Source organism: Ochotona princeps, chromosome 28 (assembly GCF_030435755.1).
Source record: "Ochotona princeps isolate mOchPri1 chromosome 28, mOchPri1.hap1, whole genome shotgun sequence".
NCBI classification, from domain to species: domain Eukaryota; kingdom Metazoa; phylum Chordata; class Mammalia; order Lagomorpha; family Ochotonidae; genus Ochotona; species Ochotona princeps.
The window spans coordinates 10,626,599-10,644,853 of record NC_080859.1 but is presented as its reverse complement, the minus strand read 5'-3'; the positions used below and the strand labels follow the sequence as shown (position 1 = coordinate 10,644,853).

The 18,255-nt window shown below is 40.7% G+C and overlaps 1 protein-coding gene across 1 annotated transcript in view; it reads right to left on the bottom strand.

The window, feature by feature from the left end:
- Positions 1–18,255, bottom strand: part of SLF1 (SMC5-SMC6 complex localization factor 1) — a 64,671-nt gene that overhangs the window by 6,039 nt on the left and 40,377 nt on the right. The window contains exons 15-18 of the mRNA XM_058656293.1: positions 12,997–13,144; positions 7,175–7,320; positions 5,094–5,260; positions 1,052–1,185 (exon numbers count right to left, since the gene is read on the bottom strand). Of these exons, the coding sequence (XP_058512276.1) occupies positions 1,052–1,185; positions 5,094–5,260; positions 7,175–7,320; positions 12,997–13,144 (595 nt within the window). The remainder of the gene's footprint in view (positions 1–1,051; positions 1,186–5,093; positions 5,261–7,174; positions 7,321–12,996; positions 13,145–18,255) is intronic.

Below are 18,255 nucleotides of genomic sequence, written 5' to 3'. Positions count from 1 at the left end.
GCTTAAGAACCAAGATGAAATACTGAATCAGTTCTTCCTCCTGCTAGAAAATACTGAGTAGCACGTTTTTATACATGATCTCTGTACCTTCTAGCAAAGCATTTCCTTCACATGCCTGGAAAAGCTTTTGCAGCTTTTCTCTATTTCTCAATTCTCTTCCTCTCTCAGTTCCTTCTGCTGTTGTCTAAAGTCATTCATATTCATTTTACTTTGTGAAACAATAAAGCAAAGAAAAAGAATGCTGACTCGTAGAGTTAATATCTGAGTTCTAATACATTTTCCATATTTTGAGCCACACGGGCAATTATTTTGGATTTGTGATACACAATTATGAACTTACATCACGCCGAAAGGTAGGAGCTGACTGTCATATTTTCCTCAACAGTCATGATGTTATTATTTGTATCAGAAGCATGCTTTGGGTCATAAACAAAAGAGACTCAGCATTTTATTCTGGCCAGGTATTGCCTCCTGGAGTATAATTTATATTTGCAAGTTAAGAGGTATCAAAGTAGAAGAACTGCCACAGTGAATTATTACAACAGGATTTTTGCTATTCCCTCGTTTAGGTGCTTAAGTTCCAGTATAGTTAGAACCAAAAGCCAAACACATTTCATAGTCTGGGCTCACTGCCTAGAAGAAAAGAGTCCATATGCCTAACACAGCTATGTAACATAGCCTACTCCTCATTCTTTGTTCACAGCATGTCTAGGACTGAAAGAGATGAAGACAGAATTATACTTTCAAATCAGAAGACACTCTAAGCAGTGCAGGTTGAAGTGGAATAGAAAAGTAAGGCGGGCAAGTCTGGAATGAGCTCAGTTAAGTGCTCCTTCGAATTCAGTGTTTGGAAAGGCAGGGGAGAAAAGAAAGGAAGGAATGCTCCACTCTACTGGGTACTAGACAATCGCATTCTTTGTCCAGATGACAGTTACCCAGGAAGGTATCCTGAATTTAGTCCAATATTGAAGTGTTCATCAGGGAAGTGTGTGAAACTTGCAGGCACTATGACCATCTAAACTTCTTAGCATAAATTAGAGATTTGGAATACCTTTCAGATTAGTCTTATGAAAATTCATCTTTGTAACTAAAGACGGGCAATTCTCCTTGGAACACGACAGTTCCCCTTCTGACTTCTTTTTCAGCTTTTTTAATGATGAGGAACATTTAGAAAGGTTTCGCTCTCTGAAAATAAAGAGAAAAAAACTGAAGTTATTTTTTCCAGCATGGTATGCCAGCATACTTTAGAAGGCATTAAATTTGTTTTTCCTTTTTTTTATTTAATATCACTTTATTGAGCTTTGCTTATTTTGACATTTGTTATTAAATTGTTACATGACAGTATTAAAGTTTGTTTTAAATTTTGTGTCAACTATACAAAGTTCAATGCATGAATTTCACTTTATCACATCCCACCATCCTCTGTAAGCTCATACAGAATGTGGGATGAAGAGGAAGAGTCCAAGTCAACCATACTTAGTAAAGAAAATAAGACAGAAAAGAAAGAACAGAGTGCAGGCTGCCGTGCCCCTTTTCGTCTTCACATTCCAAACTCATCTCCTTCTTCCTTTCATAGACAGTTCAGCTTTTTTGAATCTGTACATATTTTAGAGAAAGCCCCTTGTTTGGGTGAATTATTAACATTTTAAGTAAGTCACAAGAGTATGCATTCTGAAAACTCATTAACATTACTGGAAAGTAGTACATCAAATTATGGGGCAAAAATTGTATAGAGAGGCGAGCCGAGGGCTGCGGGAGAGGACGTCTAGCTCGGATCCCGAACCCAGTCCGCCATGTGCCCATGGCTCATGGCGGGCTGGGCCCGGACATGCCTGGGTGCGGCCTGCTTCCTTCTGGGGTGAGTACGCCGAGGGGGGAGGCCTCCGTGACTGGGCATGTCCGGGACCCACCCAACACCCTCATTGGGTGGTGGGTGAACGGGATTGGGGAGGGGCGCAACCTCGGGCCTGCAGGATTTAACTTCCGGCTGCCAGAGGCGAGCCGAGGGCTGCGGGAGAGGACGTCTAGCTCGGATCCCGAACCCAGTCCGCCATGTGCCCATGGCTCATGGCGGGCTGGGCCCGGACATGCCTGGGTGCGACCTGCTTCCTTCTGGGGTGAGTACGCCGAGGGGGGAGGCCTCCGTGACTGGGCATGTCCGGGACCCACCCAACACCCTCATTGGGTGGTGGGTGAACGGGATTGGGGAGGGGCGCAACCTCGGGCCTGCAGGATTTAACTTCCGGCTGCCAGAGGCGAGCCGAGGGCTGCGGGAGAGGACGTCTAGCTCGGATCCCGAACCCAGTCCGCCATGTGCCCATGGCTCATGGCGGGCTGGGCCCGGACATGCCTGGGTGCGGCCTGCTTCCTTCTGGGGTGAGTACGCCGAGGGGGGAGGCCTCCGTGACTGGGCATGTCCGGGACCCACCCAACACCCTCATTGGGTGGTGGGTGAACGGGATTGGGGAGGGGCGCAACCTCGGGCCTGCAGGATTTAACTTCCGGCTGCCAGAGGCGAGCCGAGGGCTGCGGGAGAGGACGTCTAGCTCGGATCCCGAACCCAGTCCGCCATGTGCCCATGGCTCATGGCGGGCTGGGCCAGGGCGGCCAGTGCGCCATTTGGCGCCAGGCTGTGCCTACTGGCCGCCCGGACGGGGAGCTCTGGGGTATTGGACATCTGAATCGCTGCTGAGATAGCTCTAGAGTGACCCCACTGTTTCTGGGATCTGAGTCAATCCTAAAGATTCCCAATGCCAGTAACTCTTCCTTTGAAGAGCTTCCAATCCCTTAACAATGCTGAGCTTTGAACACCTATCAAGTAAAAGATAAGCTCCGGCTTGTGTAGCAGGCTGGCACCTAATGGTCCTCGGAGCAACCACGTGCAGGTGTGTGATTTACAGCTAGGAACGGTCCCAATCTGGGAAGCCACAGCTGGGATGAGGTTCCCACCAAGTGGTGTATGTGCTGGAATGGGGGCTGCGTTCTATCTAGGAAACAGTTGCAGTCACCCGAGGCACTAGTGTGGGCTGGGATTGGATGCACCAGGCCGGTTCAGATCCCAGCACCATCTGGTGTTATGGAGAAACAGGGTAGATGTGGGACTGACTAGGCTGGGTCTCAATCCCCTTCTGAGCCATGTGTGAGCTGTATGTGGGTATGGACGAGCCATGGCTGGGCTGAAACATCCAACAACAAGAGTCAGAATGGGGTGAAAGCCAGCCAGGAAAAGCCACTGTTCCTGCTAGGACAGGAGGTGAACTGAGTAGGGTTGGCTCAAGAACCCCCTGGCAAGCGCAAAATCTGGCATTGGGAGGGGTTCTGATGGAGGAGCCTGGGCAACTCCTCTGGCAGGACACAGTCCCTGCAGGTAAGCGCGAGAAGCATGATTGGAAACAGCCCAGAATAGGCCATGGAAAGTTTCCCACTGGCATGCATTCGGCATGGGTCAGGAGCAGGCCAGGCTGAATCAGTTCATGTCATCCTCTGGCAAATCCGATCACCAGAACAGAGTGTGGAATGGGCCGGGTTTGGTTGCGACAAAACCAGTACACATTCTGGAACGCCAGGGCGTGGTTGCCTGTACTGGATATGAATGCAACACCCATCCAGCACACGTGAGATCCAGGAAGGGAGGGGCAGAGCTGGCGGGGGGGTTAAGGGGCTGGTCCCCTCGCCAGACAACCACTCCCACTGGAGAGTGTTGGCTGGGATAGAGACAGACACGACTAAGCAAGGCTACAACACCTGTGCGCTGCATGTGGACAAGATCAGGGCCACAGCATCAGCTGGCAGAAGCTGGCACTGGGGACTAATTCTGTCGAGTCAAATCACAGGACCACCTAAAGAGTGCATAAACCGGGACAGAGAGACCTGGGAGGGAAAAAGTGGGTTCCCCCTTCTTGGGTCACTATTCCCGTGGGAGGGCATGAAAACTAGGACGGGGGCTGGGATGGCTAGACAGAGGCACTCAACAACATCTGTGAGGGCTGGATGGTTGAGTCGATTAGATAGAACTAAGCTTTAATACCCATTGACAAGTACCAGAGCCAAATGGGATGGGGGACAGACTGGTCTTCTGCTACACAAATTGGCAAACCAGGGTAGGGGGCAGGCTTGGTGGGGGTTATTGTGGGTCGCCCCGACTAGGCTGCAGCTCCCACTGGTTGATGTAAGGGCCGAACCAGACTGGACTGCAACACCCATTGGTTCCAGTGCAACTCGGGACTGAAAACAGAACCAACACAGCAATTGCAACCACCAGCTGATCAGGGTGATGGACTGTGCCGGGCCCTGTGCTTGCTAGAACATACAAGAATCTGGTCTGGGAATACCTCAAAGTATCTTTGGAGATCTCCCCACTTGAACTGCTGGACTCAGAATTCTAACCAAGAAAAGACAGAAGACAGAATAGGACAATCATTCATCTCAGCTACATGTTGGCAGCGAAATATGGGACAAATGGAGACTTCATGATGGACCATATCAATCAGTGGACCACCTCATCGAGCGAAACTGGCAGTGACTCATAACTGGAGAACTATTAACTCCACTTGAGCACATATCTCAGAGCATGCCCCACATATGGGACTTGGGGTGGGCGGGAAACCGGGTGGGGCTTCTCCCTCAATATCCCCTTTTACCTCAGATACATGATGGAAACAATATGGACATAATAGCATTGCCCACCTCCCTATCCCCCTGAACCTTTTTTTTTTTTTTTTTTTTTCCTTCTCTTTCTTGATTTTCCTTCAACTATAGTTAACTATGTAAAGATTGTCAACAACAATACAATAAAATGGATTATACATAAAAAAAAAAAAAAAAAAAAAAAAAAAAAAAATTATGGGGCAAAAATTGTATAATACAATTTAATGAACACTTTTATTCCTTTTGAAAAGCACTTACTCTTTTTAGAAAAACTGCACACGCTTTGAAAAGAAATGAAACAAATTCAGGCCATATGTACTTATGGGTCTGAAACTGAGTTTTTTCTTTCTAATCAGTATAATTTAGACAGTACCACAGGTACACAATAAACGTGGCAAGAAATTACAGTCCCAAACAAGCACAGCTGGGACATCAGTATCACTTACGGTAACTCGGAAAGCCCTTCAACCTGCTTCCGTTTAGCACCATTCAGCATCAGTAATGCTCTCTGAGATTCCAGGCAAGGCCGCTGTCCTATTTTCTTTGGCTTCTGCATCTTTCCACTTCCATGCAAAACAACAGTTTTTCCCAAAGCTGGCAAATAGGAATATACCTGTCGCAAAAGAATATTACATTGTTTTCTCAATTACCAAGAAAGCAGTACAAAGACATTGTTTAACTCATGCCACCATTAAATTTGATTATATTTTCTTGGTTTCACCACTATAGTTAGTGTTCTCACTGGCTTGAACACAGACAAGAAAATAAATATCTTCCTGCAAATATATAACTTTTAGGTCCATTCTGATGCTCAATTAGGAAAGTTTGATTAGTCTTGAGTTTCCTATGACTCATTTGGATATTTTTGGATTAATATTTATGTGCAATTGGTATTTTATCATTTCTATTTTGATAATTTCTTTCTTCAGAACTTAACTGCAGTATAAGCAACACCGGACTGAAAACATCCTTATGGGCAAGGACACTGCAGAGCAGAATTTGTCCAATCTGACCAATACACAATTCTGTTTCGCTGAAGAAACTGCTAGAGATATTAGATACTAGTAATATGAAAAGATAGCCAAAATTTGGCTTTATAAATACTACTAAATTCCATGTAGAACTGTTTTGTGGGAATTCAGTTCTTTCTAAAATAATCATAGGTACAGTGGTAAATGATTAGGAAACAAGGATTGTTGTATTATTCTGCTATTACCAACCTTGAATATTGTTTTTTTTTTCTTTTGATTATTTATTATTTTTACTTCATTAATTACATTGTATTATGTGACACAGTTACATAGGTACTTGGGTTCTCCCCACCGCTTCCCAAACCCTCCCACCAAGGTGGATTCCTCCACTTGTTGCATAACCACAGCTCAAGTTCAGTTGAGAAGATTTATTTTATTTTATTTTATTTTATTTTATTTTATTACAAAGTCAGATATACTGAGAGGAGGAGAGATAGAGAGGAAGTGGAGCTGCCGGGATTAGAACCAGCAGCCATATGGGATCAAGGCGAGGACCTTAGCCACTAGGCTACGCTGCCGAGCCCGAATATAGTTTTAAAAGTAAAGTTTCTATTCACCAATTATTTTTGAGGTAGACACTGAATAGATACGCTCTGTCAACTCTTTAGAAATAACATTTTTAACATTTTTATACAGACTATCTTTGATCTGGAAGTAGACATGCATACTGCATTGTATCCTCCCATCTGGATATGATAGTCTCCATTACACAGTAAATGAAAAGCCACAAAGAAAATCAATGACAGGAAGAATAGACATTTACAATGCCATGAAGTTAAATAACTCTCTGCCAAATGACTAAGGTGTTACTAAAGAAATGAAAGACAATCAAGAGCCTTCTTAAAGAAAATGATGCTACTGTATGAGCTACAAGTCACTGAAGAATGAGTAAAAAATTGTTTTGAAGAAATGAGACTAAAAACAAAAACATCAAAACCCTTGAGATAGAGTTTCTGCTGATCTTTGTTAGTGAGATATATATCTCCTGTAGGCAACAGATAGATGGATTTTGGTTTTTTGATCCAGTCCTCTAATCTATGACGTTTGATTGAAGGGTTTACTCTCTGCCATTGTCCCTGCCTGCAATCATGGACTTATGATTGTCCATGAAGAACTATATTATTGTAATTAATATAGGGGAAATCAGTGTAGGGAGGGGAACTGGAAAGGGCTTAAGGGCAATCTCAGAACCTTTGGAACTGTATCATCAAAGAGTAATTTTAAAAATAGACAAAAAGCTAAAAAACAATAAAGCTCATTGTAGCAAAAGAAGGAAAGACAGAAAAGAGGAGGGAGGAAACAAAAGTATCATAGTGTTGGAATCACATCTGAAATTCATGAAATACATTCTGTATGTGTTAATGAAAATTAATAAAAATATCAGACACACGAAAGAATATAGTGAAGGAAAAAAAAAAGAAATAACATGTTTTGTTATTGAGTTTATAAAATCACTTCTTGGATGTGAAAAGGTCTAGAGTTTTAGTGGTGCTTACCATTTTCTGAAGAGAGAGGGGCTCTGAGGAAATACTGATGGAGCTTTGTAAACACAGCTTCTTGAAGACTGCCTCAGCAACAAACATCTGAAGCCAGGAGGAGGAAAAGGAGCAAATGAAAACCTCTAATTCCTGTGAAGAAAAGTCTGCAGAAACAAGAGAAGTAAGTACTCCCAGAGCCCATAAAATATTTTTCTCTAGGCAATTTCCTCAGTAGATTTCATTCATTCACATTATGGCTTCTTTCTCAGTAAGACTCATCCACATAACATGGCTAATATATTTTAATTACTTGCTTTCCAGGAGAAAACTTCTTAATGGTATATGTCCTCATACTTGAAAAACAATCATTACTTTTTACTATTTCAAGTCAAGACTGGATAATAAATGAATATATAGATACACATACAACTTCATCTGTCATTAGGTTTCCCAACTAACAGTCCTTTCTACAACAGGATTGCGCCTTTGGAAAACCAGTGCTTAAATTTTAAAATAATCACACAAGGATGGAATCTACAATGATGAGTCCTAAGCTGACTAGACTCACTTTTCTTCACCACAGCTTAAGTCCTACCCCTGGAAAGGCAGTAAGAGGCCCAAGGGTAAGAGCATACATGAGTGGAGGAGGATCTCCTTATGAGTCTGCACTCCCTCTAGTGATGGTTGGGACACAACTGTAAAGAGTGAAACAAGCAAGCAACAGAAAATCACAAATCTCACATCTCTCTCTCTCTCTCTCTTTTTAACATTTATTTTATTTTATTTATTTGAAAGGTACAGTTGCAGTGAGAGATAGAAGGGGGAGAGGCAGAGAGAGACAGAGAAAGATCTTCCACCTGCTAGTTCATTCCCCAAATGGCTGCAAGTTAAAGATGAGTTCAACTAAAGCCACTGCTAGCAGTTTCTTCTGGGTCTCTACATGGGCAGTGACCTGAATACCATCTTCAGCTGTTTTCCCAGGTACATAACCAGGAAGGTAAATCAGAAGGGGACATGGGATGTTGGCATTAAGGCAGTGGTGACGTTATCTGCTATTCCACAACGCTAGCTCCTCACACATGTTCCTAAAAATACTCCCTTCCTGATTCCTCATCCATAGTTCAGTGAGATGAACAGCATTTTGAAACTATCACATCCACCTGGGCAGGACCCTTGGAACATGCACCATGTGACTCTGGGTTGATACCGGGTGGCCCTTCCCCATCGTTGGGTACTGGGATGGTTGGGAGGCTGGGTATGGCCTATCCCCCTTTTTCCCCCTCACCCCCCGAAATGGGAAGAAGAAATAAAAAGCTTGGAAACAATGATCACACCCACCTCTGCCTAACCCTATATTCTTCTCACCCTGATCGACTATGTAAACATCATCTAAACAAACCAAAAACATAAACAAAAAGCCTCCCTTCCCTCTCTTTTGGCCTCATTCTGGCCCCTTCACACGGGTGCTTCCTATCAGCTAGGCACCAAGACATCTCAGGAGGGTGCAGCTTGTGCCGACCTCAGAGTTTGGTAAATGTTTTTGCCTGAATTAAACTCTTCTCTGACAGCCAGGCTTCCACTTCTCCTTCCAATTGTGTGTCCCTGATTCCCCAGTATAACACAGAGTCACCACTCTCAACAGCCAGGCTTTCTTGTCTGAAGAATTTATCATTTAAAAATGATGTATTTACATGAACTTAATTGTAGTTTGCATCTCCCACTGACAGTTCCAAAAAAGGAAGGAGTGTTTTATTTCCCCCCTCCACTGTTCCTTGAGTGTTTAGCTATTTGAGTCTGGTAGAATGCCAAGAAAAATTTGCTGAATAAACGAAGAGAACAGAAACATTTTGACTGAGACAATGAGGAAAAATTAAAAATTTATATCTATGGAAGAGGTTTGAAACACAGAAAACATTAGAGAAGAAAAGTATCCAAATAGTAATGACACAATCAAAGAAGAGCAAAGGAAACTTCATTAAAATTGTCTAAATAAGAGCAAAATACAGTTCCTTTCCCTCTGAAATGACGGAAGAAATGAGTTCAAGTCAAGGCCCGGGAATTGACAGGTTCTGGCCCGATTCAAACAATAAAGTTCCACTGGGACACAGCTGTGCTCACTTATTTATACACTGTGCATGGCTGTCTTCTCACGGCCACTGTGGAGCTGAGCAGCTGGCACAGAGACTATAAAGCCCAAAAAGCCAAAAATACTTATGACTGGTACTTTACGTTAAAAAAAGTGCACTGTGGCACAGCACACTAAACTGTTACTACCTGCATGCCTGCTTCCCACATCCAGGTGGTTTTGAGTCTTAGTTACTGCGCTTCCAATACAGTTAGTTCCTGTTAATGGGTCTGATGATGGCCAAAGTACTTGAGTTCCTGCCACATAAGCGCCAGAATCCGATGGAGGTTTAGGCTCCTGGCTTCGACCTAGACTAACTGGGACAGTCTGGGTCATTCAGGGAGTGAACTAATGAATGGATTATGTTTCTCTGTCTCTCCCTGTCACTTCTCTGCCTTTCAAATAAATATATTTAATTTTTTTTTAAATTTTAGATGATGTTCTACATAGTCAACCAGGGTGGGAAGGATATGAGGTTAGGGAGAAGCGGGTGTGCCAAATAGATAGATTTTAAAAAAAGTTCACTGACCATTCAGTGAAGTCAATAAATCACAGATTTGTAATTAAATGTAAAGCAAATCTGAAGTATGCTAAACTTAAAACACAGAAAATCCTTCTGTGTCCAAAGTGTTCGTAAATAAGAGAATGGCACCTATTTGGAATTCACAGACCTGATAGAAAACAAGATCTGTGAAATATCTAAAGCTTTCTCAGCAAAACAATTGTAAACTAACAAGCAATGACATCAAACTAAAATTTAATTCAATAGACTAGAATTTAATTCAACAGAATGAACTTTTATATTAGGGAAAATCAAAGCACTCAATTTATCATAGTGTGAAAGATCTATAATTATCTTCAACTGGAGGAAGAATAAAGTCAAATCATAATAACTTTACTAATGACATTGGAAAAGCAAACTATACTACATGATTTAAGAAGTAATGCAAGGAATTTTTAAAAGGGAACACTTACAAGGAAAAATTAGAAAGTAAGGATACAATGATTTTCAATTTTTTCATCAAAATATTGACACTTAGATTACCCAATGGTAAAAGTGGTACATGCTATAAACTTCATGTTAAGCAAACCTTCCAATTATCTACAGAAAGTTACTGCTTTTTAAAGCAGAAATCTGTTCATCCGATTTCTGTCTCCTGACAAAGGTTAGACATTAGGTAGTGGGCTGACATGAAACCTACTGGTTCAGTTGTTCAGACACTTGCATTCCTTGTGGATATGCCTGGGTTCTACACCCTTCTCTGGGCCCAGGCTACAACGTCACGGTAACATAAACCTTGAAAGGGGTAGTGCCTGCTCAAGCAACCAGGTTCCTTTCACCACATGGGAGACCTCCATTCAGTGTATGCACTGCGCTGCAGGTATTTGAGAAGAAAATGATGGCAGCGGTCCATCAGCCTATGTCTCTCTACCTCTCAAAAAACTAAAAATTAAAACAGAAAACAACAAACTATGTTAACAGCAGAATATAAGGAAGGCAGTATGTGATTTTGATTTCTGTAGCCTACAGAATCAACTGTGTATTTAGAAGAGCAGGAAAAAGCTTAAACATGTTTTTTAATAAGCAGCATAATTTAAAAACCATTTGGGTTTTAAATATTAATGATCAAAAACAAACCAAAGTAACTGTAGTGGTTAACAACGCTGTCACAGTAACACTAAGGTCACATTTCAGCTAGAATCAGTCAACAGGCTCAAACTTATAGGGACTAACTCATTTGAAAACTAGGATTCACACTGGATAGCAAGAGCCTAGTCGAAAATAAAAGATGGTGGAATTTTGGCCTTGTGGCTAAGACTCAGGGATTCCACATCACAGGGACTGTTTTCCAAATTCACTTCTGACTGTAATTCCATCTCCCAGGCAATGTGGACCTGGGAAGCAGCAGCTTCCAGCTGCTGGTTTTTGTCCTCAGCTCAGGGTCATGGCGGGCATTTGTATAGTAAAACAGTGAACAGGAGGTGTCTTTTCTCTCCTTCCTCATATTGTCTCTCAAATTAAAACAAAGAAACAAGAAGTGAAATTCGGAATAAGAATAGAGAAAGTACTGAAGCCAATGTGTAACATGTAATAGAACCCTACTTTAATTCATGCTCTGGCTACACTATAACTTATTTTCCTTAAAGGCAATTACTGCCTACAATAAACTACATACACAGCTATCCTGACAGTCTGTAAAGCTAGCATGAATCTTGTCATGGTTCTCCCAAACTCAAAGATGTTTCAACATGGAATGAAAACAGGAAGCTCTTTTAGCCAAATACTTCAGTTTTCATTCTAGCAAATAATGCTGGAATTCTATTTCTGAAAAGAATAAAAAACATTACCCAGTAGGAATCGTGAGAAAGAAATGATAAGAACAGGTTTGAGGAAGATTGAATCTGAGCTAAGAAATGTTAAAAAGTCACCAACAAAGGCTAGCCAGTTCACAAAAGGAACAGTAATCACTCTTCTTGGCTCAATGAAAAGGAAAGAGAAAAAGAAAGGAGATAAAATGCTTTAGATAAAAATCTTCTTTAGTAATATAAAAAGAGACCTCTCTTTTCATAGGGTATCATGGAATAAATCCTGAATCCAGTTATAACTTGGATTCTATTCCATACTCTCTCTTCAAAGTATTAAAGTGACTGACAGCATATTCAAGAGCTTTTTCAGTATAGAAAACCAAGATGCACTCAAACACATATATGGTAAAACAGAATCTGGCATCTGAAATACTAACAAGCACACAGATATATTTTTTTAATATTTTAAAGTCACAGAAAGCTTACTTGGCACAAAATATGTCCATCTCAGGAATTTAGGATTAATGAACAAAGGAAAGGGAAAGGAGGGAGAAAAAGGCAGATGTGGGCATGCTTCTGGGTATAAAGAGTTGGGTGAACTTTCATAAAGAGAGGGCTCTGAAAACGAGCTGTCATCACAGTGTTCCAATTACAGGTCTACCACTACCGCCAAAGATTTTCAAGCACACTTCTTAAGTAGACAGTGGGAAGAGGACAAAGTGATAAGACTGTGCATAAGATTACTTCTATCCACTTCCCCATACCGATTTCTTCTTAGGGTACCAAGCTCAACACCCTTCTCTATTATAATGAGAAAATAACCCTTTAACAGATATGTGATGAAACTGTTCTAATCAATCAGATAATCCAAATCAACACAAGTGCTTTACAACAAATAGATTTTAGAAAATGTCATTTCTAAATGCCATGGTGTGGCATGTACAGAAAGACCCAAAACCTGTGCATATGGCACAAATAATATCAGGTATGACTGTTCAACTAGAATGACCACAAGTACTGAAAAGTGTTAACACTCAAGTCTAAAAATCACACATAAATGAACAAAAATACTTCTACAATAAAAAGAGAAAATAAAGTAACTATTATTATGTGGGGGAAGGCTTCTCTAAAGTTTAGAGGCCAGCAGAAATGCACTATTACATATACAATATGATATACACTACAGGAAAATGCTAAGAAACAACCAGACATTTTAATCTTGGATATTTGTATGGGAGCATTTATGAGTCATTTTTATCTTCCTTTGTATATTATCTGCGCATGTACTGATAATTATTTTAAAGAAAGCTTCATTAAAACCATATGTTAATGATTATAGACTATTCAAAGAAAATTAAAAGCCAAATTCAGAATGGGACCAGGCAAACGGCAAAGTGGATAGGCTTACCGTCACAGGACAGGGAAACATAGCTTCCCAAGTCATCAGACATGTGTCGTATCACATTTCTACCCATCTTAAGACCAAGAACGATCCAATAATCTATTGCAGCCCCAAGAATTCCAGTCAGTAAGTAAGCAAGCTCATGTTTGAAGACCTAATGCAAGAAAAGAAAGATATTACTAACACATATAAAAACAAAGGATTACTTGTAGTGCGTTTGTATACTTGTTGAGGTGAAATTTATCTACCTGAAACACAGGACATGCTAATGAAAAACGGCATTTTGAAGAATCTTAGCAAACTAACATCCTCTTCTCCTTTCTTCTGCAGTCATCTTTCCCTCCCTTTCTCTTGCTCTTGACACATACACATACTCCTATCAGGATCTCTAGGTCTCTCTATGTGTATACAGGTTTAATAGTAACTACTTGAGGTGATTGGGACCAGAAATGTTCCAGAGCCCTGAATATCTGAATTCATGTGACAAGATATCTAGTAGGAGGCCATGAGACTAAATAACAAGTTCACTTGTTCCATATTCATCTTCTATCAATAATCTCTAAAGATAATTTTATACAATAACTTTAACGTATCTGCATTTTGACTGACCTGTCCCATGAGTCAGTGTGAAAGATTTTATGTAGCATAGTATTGTTACTTAAAGTTTTGAAGTTTGGAGTAATTTGGATTTTAGACTTTTCCCATCAGGGATGCTTACCCTGCGTGATTACACAGTTAAAATATTCTTAATTCCAGAAAAAACATGAAGTAAATACGTGGCTTCCATGAATTTCTGTTAAGAGGAATATATGTGCATAACAAAGGGTCGATCAAGCCACAGACCTGCATATAATATTTTCATTATATAAACAATCATTTTTTATATTTCAGTAACATTCTAGAAAAAGGTTACAGAAACGCAACAGAATCTTGAGCAAACAAGGTATTTGCTGTAAAGAATTACATTTGCATTTCATCATTAAATTATATCATTTACTAATTACTTATAAATCAATTTTAAAAGTCTTGTCATTTCTATAATATTAATAAATTTTTTCTTAAGATTTGTTTATCTTTATTGGAAAGACAGATTTACAGAAAGAAGAGACAGAAAATCTTCCATCCATTGGTACACTCCCCAAATGACTGCAATGGCCAGAGCTGAGCTGAAGCAAAGCCAGGGGCCAAGAGCCAGGAGTTTCTTCTGGATCTCCCATGCGGGTGCAGGGTCCCAAGGCTCGGACCATTTGGGGAGTAAACCAGCAGAGATGGGAGTTCTTCCGGTCTCTCCACAAATATGTTCTCTTTCCAACAAAAACAAACAAACAAACAAACAAAAAAACACAGGAAACATGTAATCCTTAGAGTAATTGTGCTTTTCCCCCAGTGTTTGTTTTTTTTCAAATAAATAATTTAGTATAAAATATGAAGAGGTGTGAAAATAGTATTTTAAAAAGACCTTTATTTTAAATGTAAACATTTTACAACTAGTTGAAATTCCTGTGTTCCTGGTATTTGTTGCCTAGGCATGTTGGATATGTAAAAAAAATAATAAAAAATCATTAACAGTTGAGTAGAAGGCATCTGAAACAGGCTTCTAAATGCGATGGTATCCAACCTGATTGTAGCTGCCGTGCTCTGCTATGACGCCACGTCTAAATTGAGAACAGTAACAGAGAAATGCCTTACACTTTGAATCCTGAATGACAACTGCCCCAGGAAACAAGTTTCTTACAGGTACATACAGTGTTTGCATAGGATGCAATTCCTCACTTTAAGCAGTTATTAGGTAAGTGACTTTAAATTGGAAGTCCACGTACAAACACGGGCAAATGGTGGCACATTCATCAGGTTTGTTGAAACAGTGTTTAAGTGAAGAAAAACCTACAGAATCATGATCAGCAACTGGTGCACAGCCATTTTCTTGCACTGTGGGCAAAGTAGTGCATTAAGCAGTGCATTAAGTGGGCAAAGTAGTGCATTAAGACTGGACACGGGAATCAAGGATCAACTTGGAGGGCTGAGGCTGAGGCTGAGGGGATTCTAAGCTGAATGATGAACTCTAAGAAGCAATGCCCTTCTGATATGATCAGTAGCCATGAAGGACAGCCTGATGCTGCCAGAATTAAAATTTATGCATACACGTTAACTACCCCTGCTGGTTTCAGCCTGGTAACCGTAGCTGTGGGGCATGTAGATAGTAGAAGCTGGCAGAGTGTGGCCAAAGCAGCAGCACAGTTTCGCTTTGCGTCATCTGGAAGGCTGGGCACCTTTGCCAACGTCCAGGGAATTTTGTAAGACACCATGCAGTATTCTAAGAAATACATCTAGCTAAGCAAGCTAATTTCTACCTCTTACTATTCAAGTTATGAACACAAAATAGGACAGTGAAAATGTATGCTTAAATTAGCAAACTGGGGCCCGGCGGCGTGGCCTAGCGGCTAAAGTCCTCGCCTTGAAAGCCCCGGGATCCCATATGGGCGCCGGTTCTAATCCCGGCAGCTCCACTTCCCATCCAGCTCCCTGCTTGTGGCCTGGGAAAGCAGTCGAGGATGGCCCAATGCATTGGGACACTGCACCCGTGTGGGAGACCTGGAAGAGGTTCCAGGTTCCCGGCTTCGGATGGGCGCGCACCGGCCCATTGCGGCTCACTTGGGGAATGAATCATCAGACGGAAGATCTTCCTCTCTGTCTCTCCTCCTCTGTGTATATCTGGCTGTAATAAAATGAATAAATCTTAAAAAAAAAATTAGCAAACTGATGGTGTCTATTTGCACATCGCAGAATGTTTCTTCCAACATAGAATGATTTGAACATTAGTAATGACAGCACCCAGGAAGGGAGAGAGAACAGTAAACCCTGTTGTCTGGAAGTAGTCCCCTACCATACTGGACACAGTCAGTCAAGATCATTGAGACCCCAGGTCCTAAGATTCTGAGTGGGCAAGGAGGATGCTGGCTCACTGAATTAATCCTCAAGAGAAAACAGCTGAGGACTTCATCTAGTAAAGGAAGCATTAAAGTCAACCAGGTAAGATTTTTCAGTTTTCCTTACACAAATATGTTATCCACACTTCAAAACACAACAGGACATTAGCATGACTACAAAGTTTACCTCAGTACTGAAGTCATTAGGCAGAGAGGTAGGAGTTTCTAGTGACTTTGAAAAATGACCATAGCTTCTTTACCACAGTAAGAAAGATCCTTTTTTTTTATCTGTGTGTCACCAGATAAACATGCCCAGAAAAAGACACAATCCCATTAGGTTCCTGGACTCCTTTAGACTAATTTTGTGGCTGTGGCACTCATCACCAGGGGGCACAGATACTGTGCTACAGACCACACTTTACCAGGGTTAACCAATGCTGCTATCTCCAGCAGGGTACAGGTACTTCAGAAGTTGACTGAAAGAAAATGGCAACTAAACCAGCAAGATAAGAAAAGCATTCTGAGAACACTGAAATGTTTGCTAATGTGGAAAGAATGGAATAAAAATGTGCTAAAAATTAACAAAGAAATAAAATACATGATTTGCACATATGACATACATTTACCCTAGAATTCCTTCCTAGTATGTTAAGCTCCATTAGCAGACATTCTGTCAATACAGCTCCCAACTACCTGGCAGCACATGTAATTTCCATTTTATAAACTTGGTGATCTTCCAGAAGTGGAGTGCTCTGTAATGTATATAAACCAGCATCCTGGCTTTCTGACTCCCAGGGTAAGGATTTCCACAATATCTCACACTGCCGGAGACAAACCGTGCTAGAAACATACTAGCATGACGCACATACTGTGCCTTTTCCTGTTTTAAATGCTGACATTTCAAACACAAGAAAGTGTGTTGCAGTGCAGACTTGGCCTCCAGGCAAGGCTTTGCCCTAACAAGCTGTGACACCTTGAATGAGTTGCTTCAACTCTTTAGCCTCAATTTTCTTACCTTTAAATACAAACTAGCTTCCATTTCCACTCATCATTGTAGGATCATCCCTACACAGCTTTTAAGGACATCTCAAGGAAAAGCAGGACTAACGCTCAACAAGAAGCCAAACACACACCTCCTCGAGAACCTCAACACAGCCCACCTCTGCTCCTTGCCGAGGGAAGCCCAGAGCAGTCTCAGATTAATGACAATGAAATTCACTGCCATTGTGTCACTCCGCAGTACTTGGTGATTGACATTATGACAAAACAATATTAGCATAAACTGAGGACTTCTGTTTAGCTAATGACTTAAATTGAATGCTTCAACCCAGCAAATCAAGAAACAAATGCTTTACAGTGTGGAGAATGATGCCTGTGAACATGCATGGAATTCTTGAAACTGCAAACTGCCAAAAAGACTTAATTAAGTGCAAGAATGAATGCTAAGAAAAAGGTAACACAATAAAAAAAGCCATTTATGTGAATTTTAAGCAAATCAAAATGTTAAATAAAATATTAATTTGCAAAATTTAAAACCAGCTCTCATATTACAACTAATGCTACAATTTACTGCAGACTGCCTAACAAATATGTTGCTTTTATTTCTAAATTTGAACAAAACTCTTCCAGTTAAATATGTATAAATCTGTTACTATTTACATCAGTGCTTCCTGAGTAATTTCTTTTCTGCGGTAGGACTTTGATGCTTTAGTAAATTATGAAAATGTCAGGTTCACTGTTGTTTTCAGTTATAACTGAGCAATTTCATTTATGTAATCAAATGGAAGAAAAAAGAAATGTTCCATAATGAAGAAATATTTTATATCTTCAATGGTTCTATAAAAAGTAAATAAAAAGGCAGATGGTAATTTACAGGAGCGCTATCAGTTTCAGCTGAGAAACACTGTACTCAGCTGGCAAAGAGGTACAGAGTTCTATTTGACTGCATATTTCTGATGTTGAGACGCTGGCATAACCATACAGCATCTGACTCATGCATACAGAGCGCCTACTCACCTTGTCACTGTCACACAATAGGATTATTTAACCACAACAAAGTTCAGTCATACGTAGGAGCAACCTTCCTTTTAAGGGTGATTTACAAAAAAAAAAAAAAAAAAAAAAAAATTTAATGCTCTCCAAAGAATTGTATCTTCAGAAATATATCTCATACACCCATTAAGGTAATTTTATTTTGAAAATGAGCAAGGACTTCTGTTTCTGGTAAATGCTTAGGTTAACTCAGTTTAACAGAATGAACCTAACAACACTGGCTAAAATATGCAGAACACCTTCCAAAAGAGTCAAGTTAGGGGCAACTGCTAGGCCAAGACTTAGG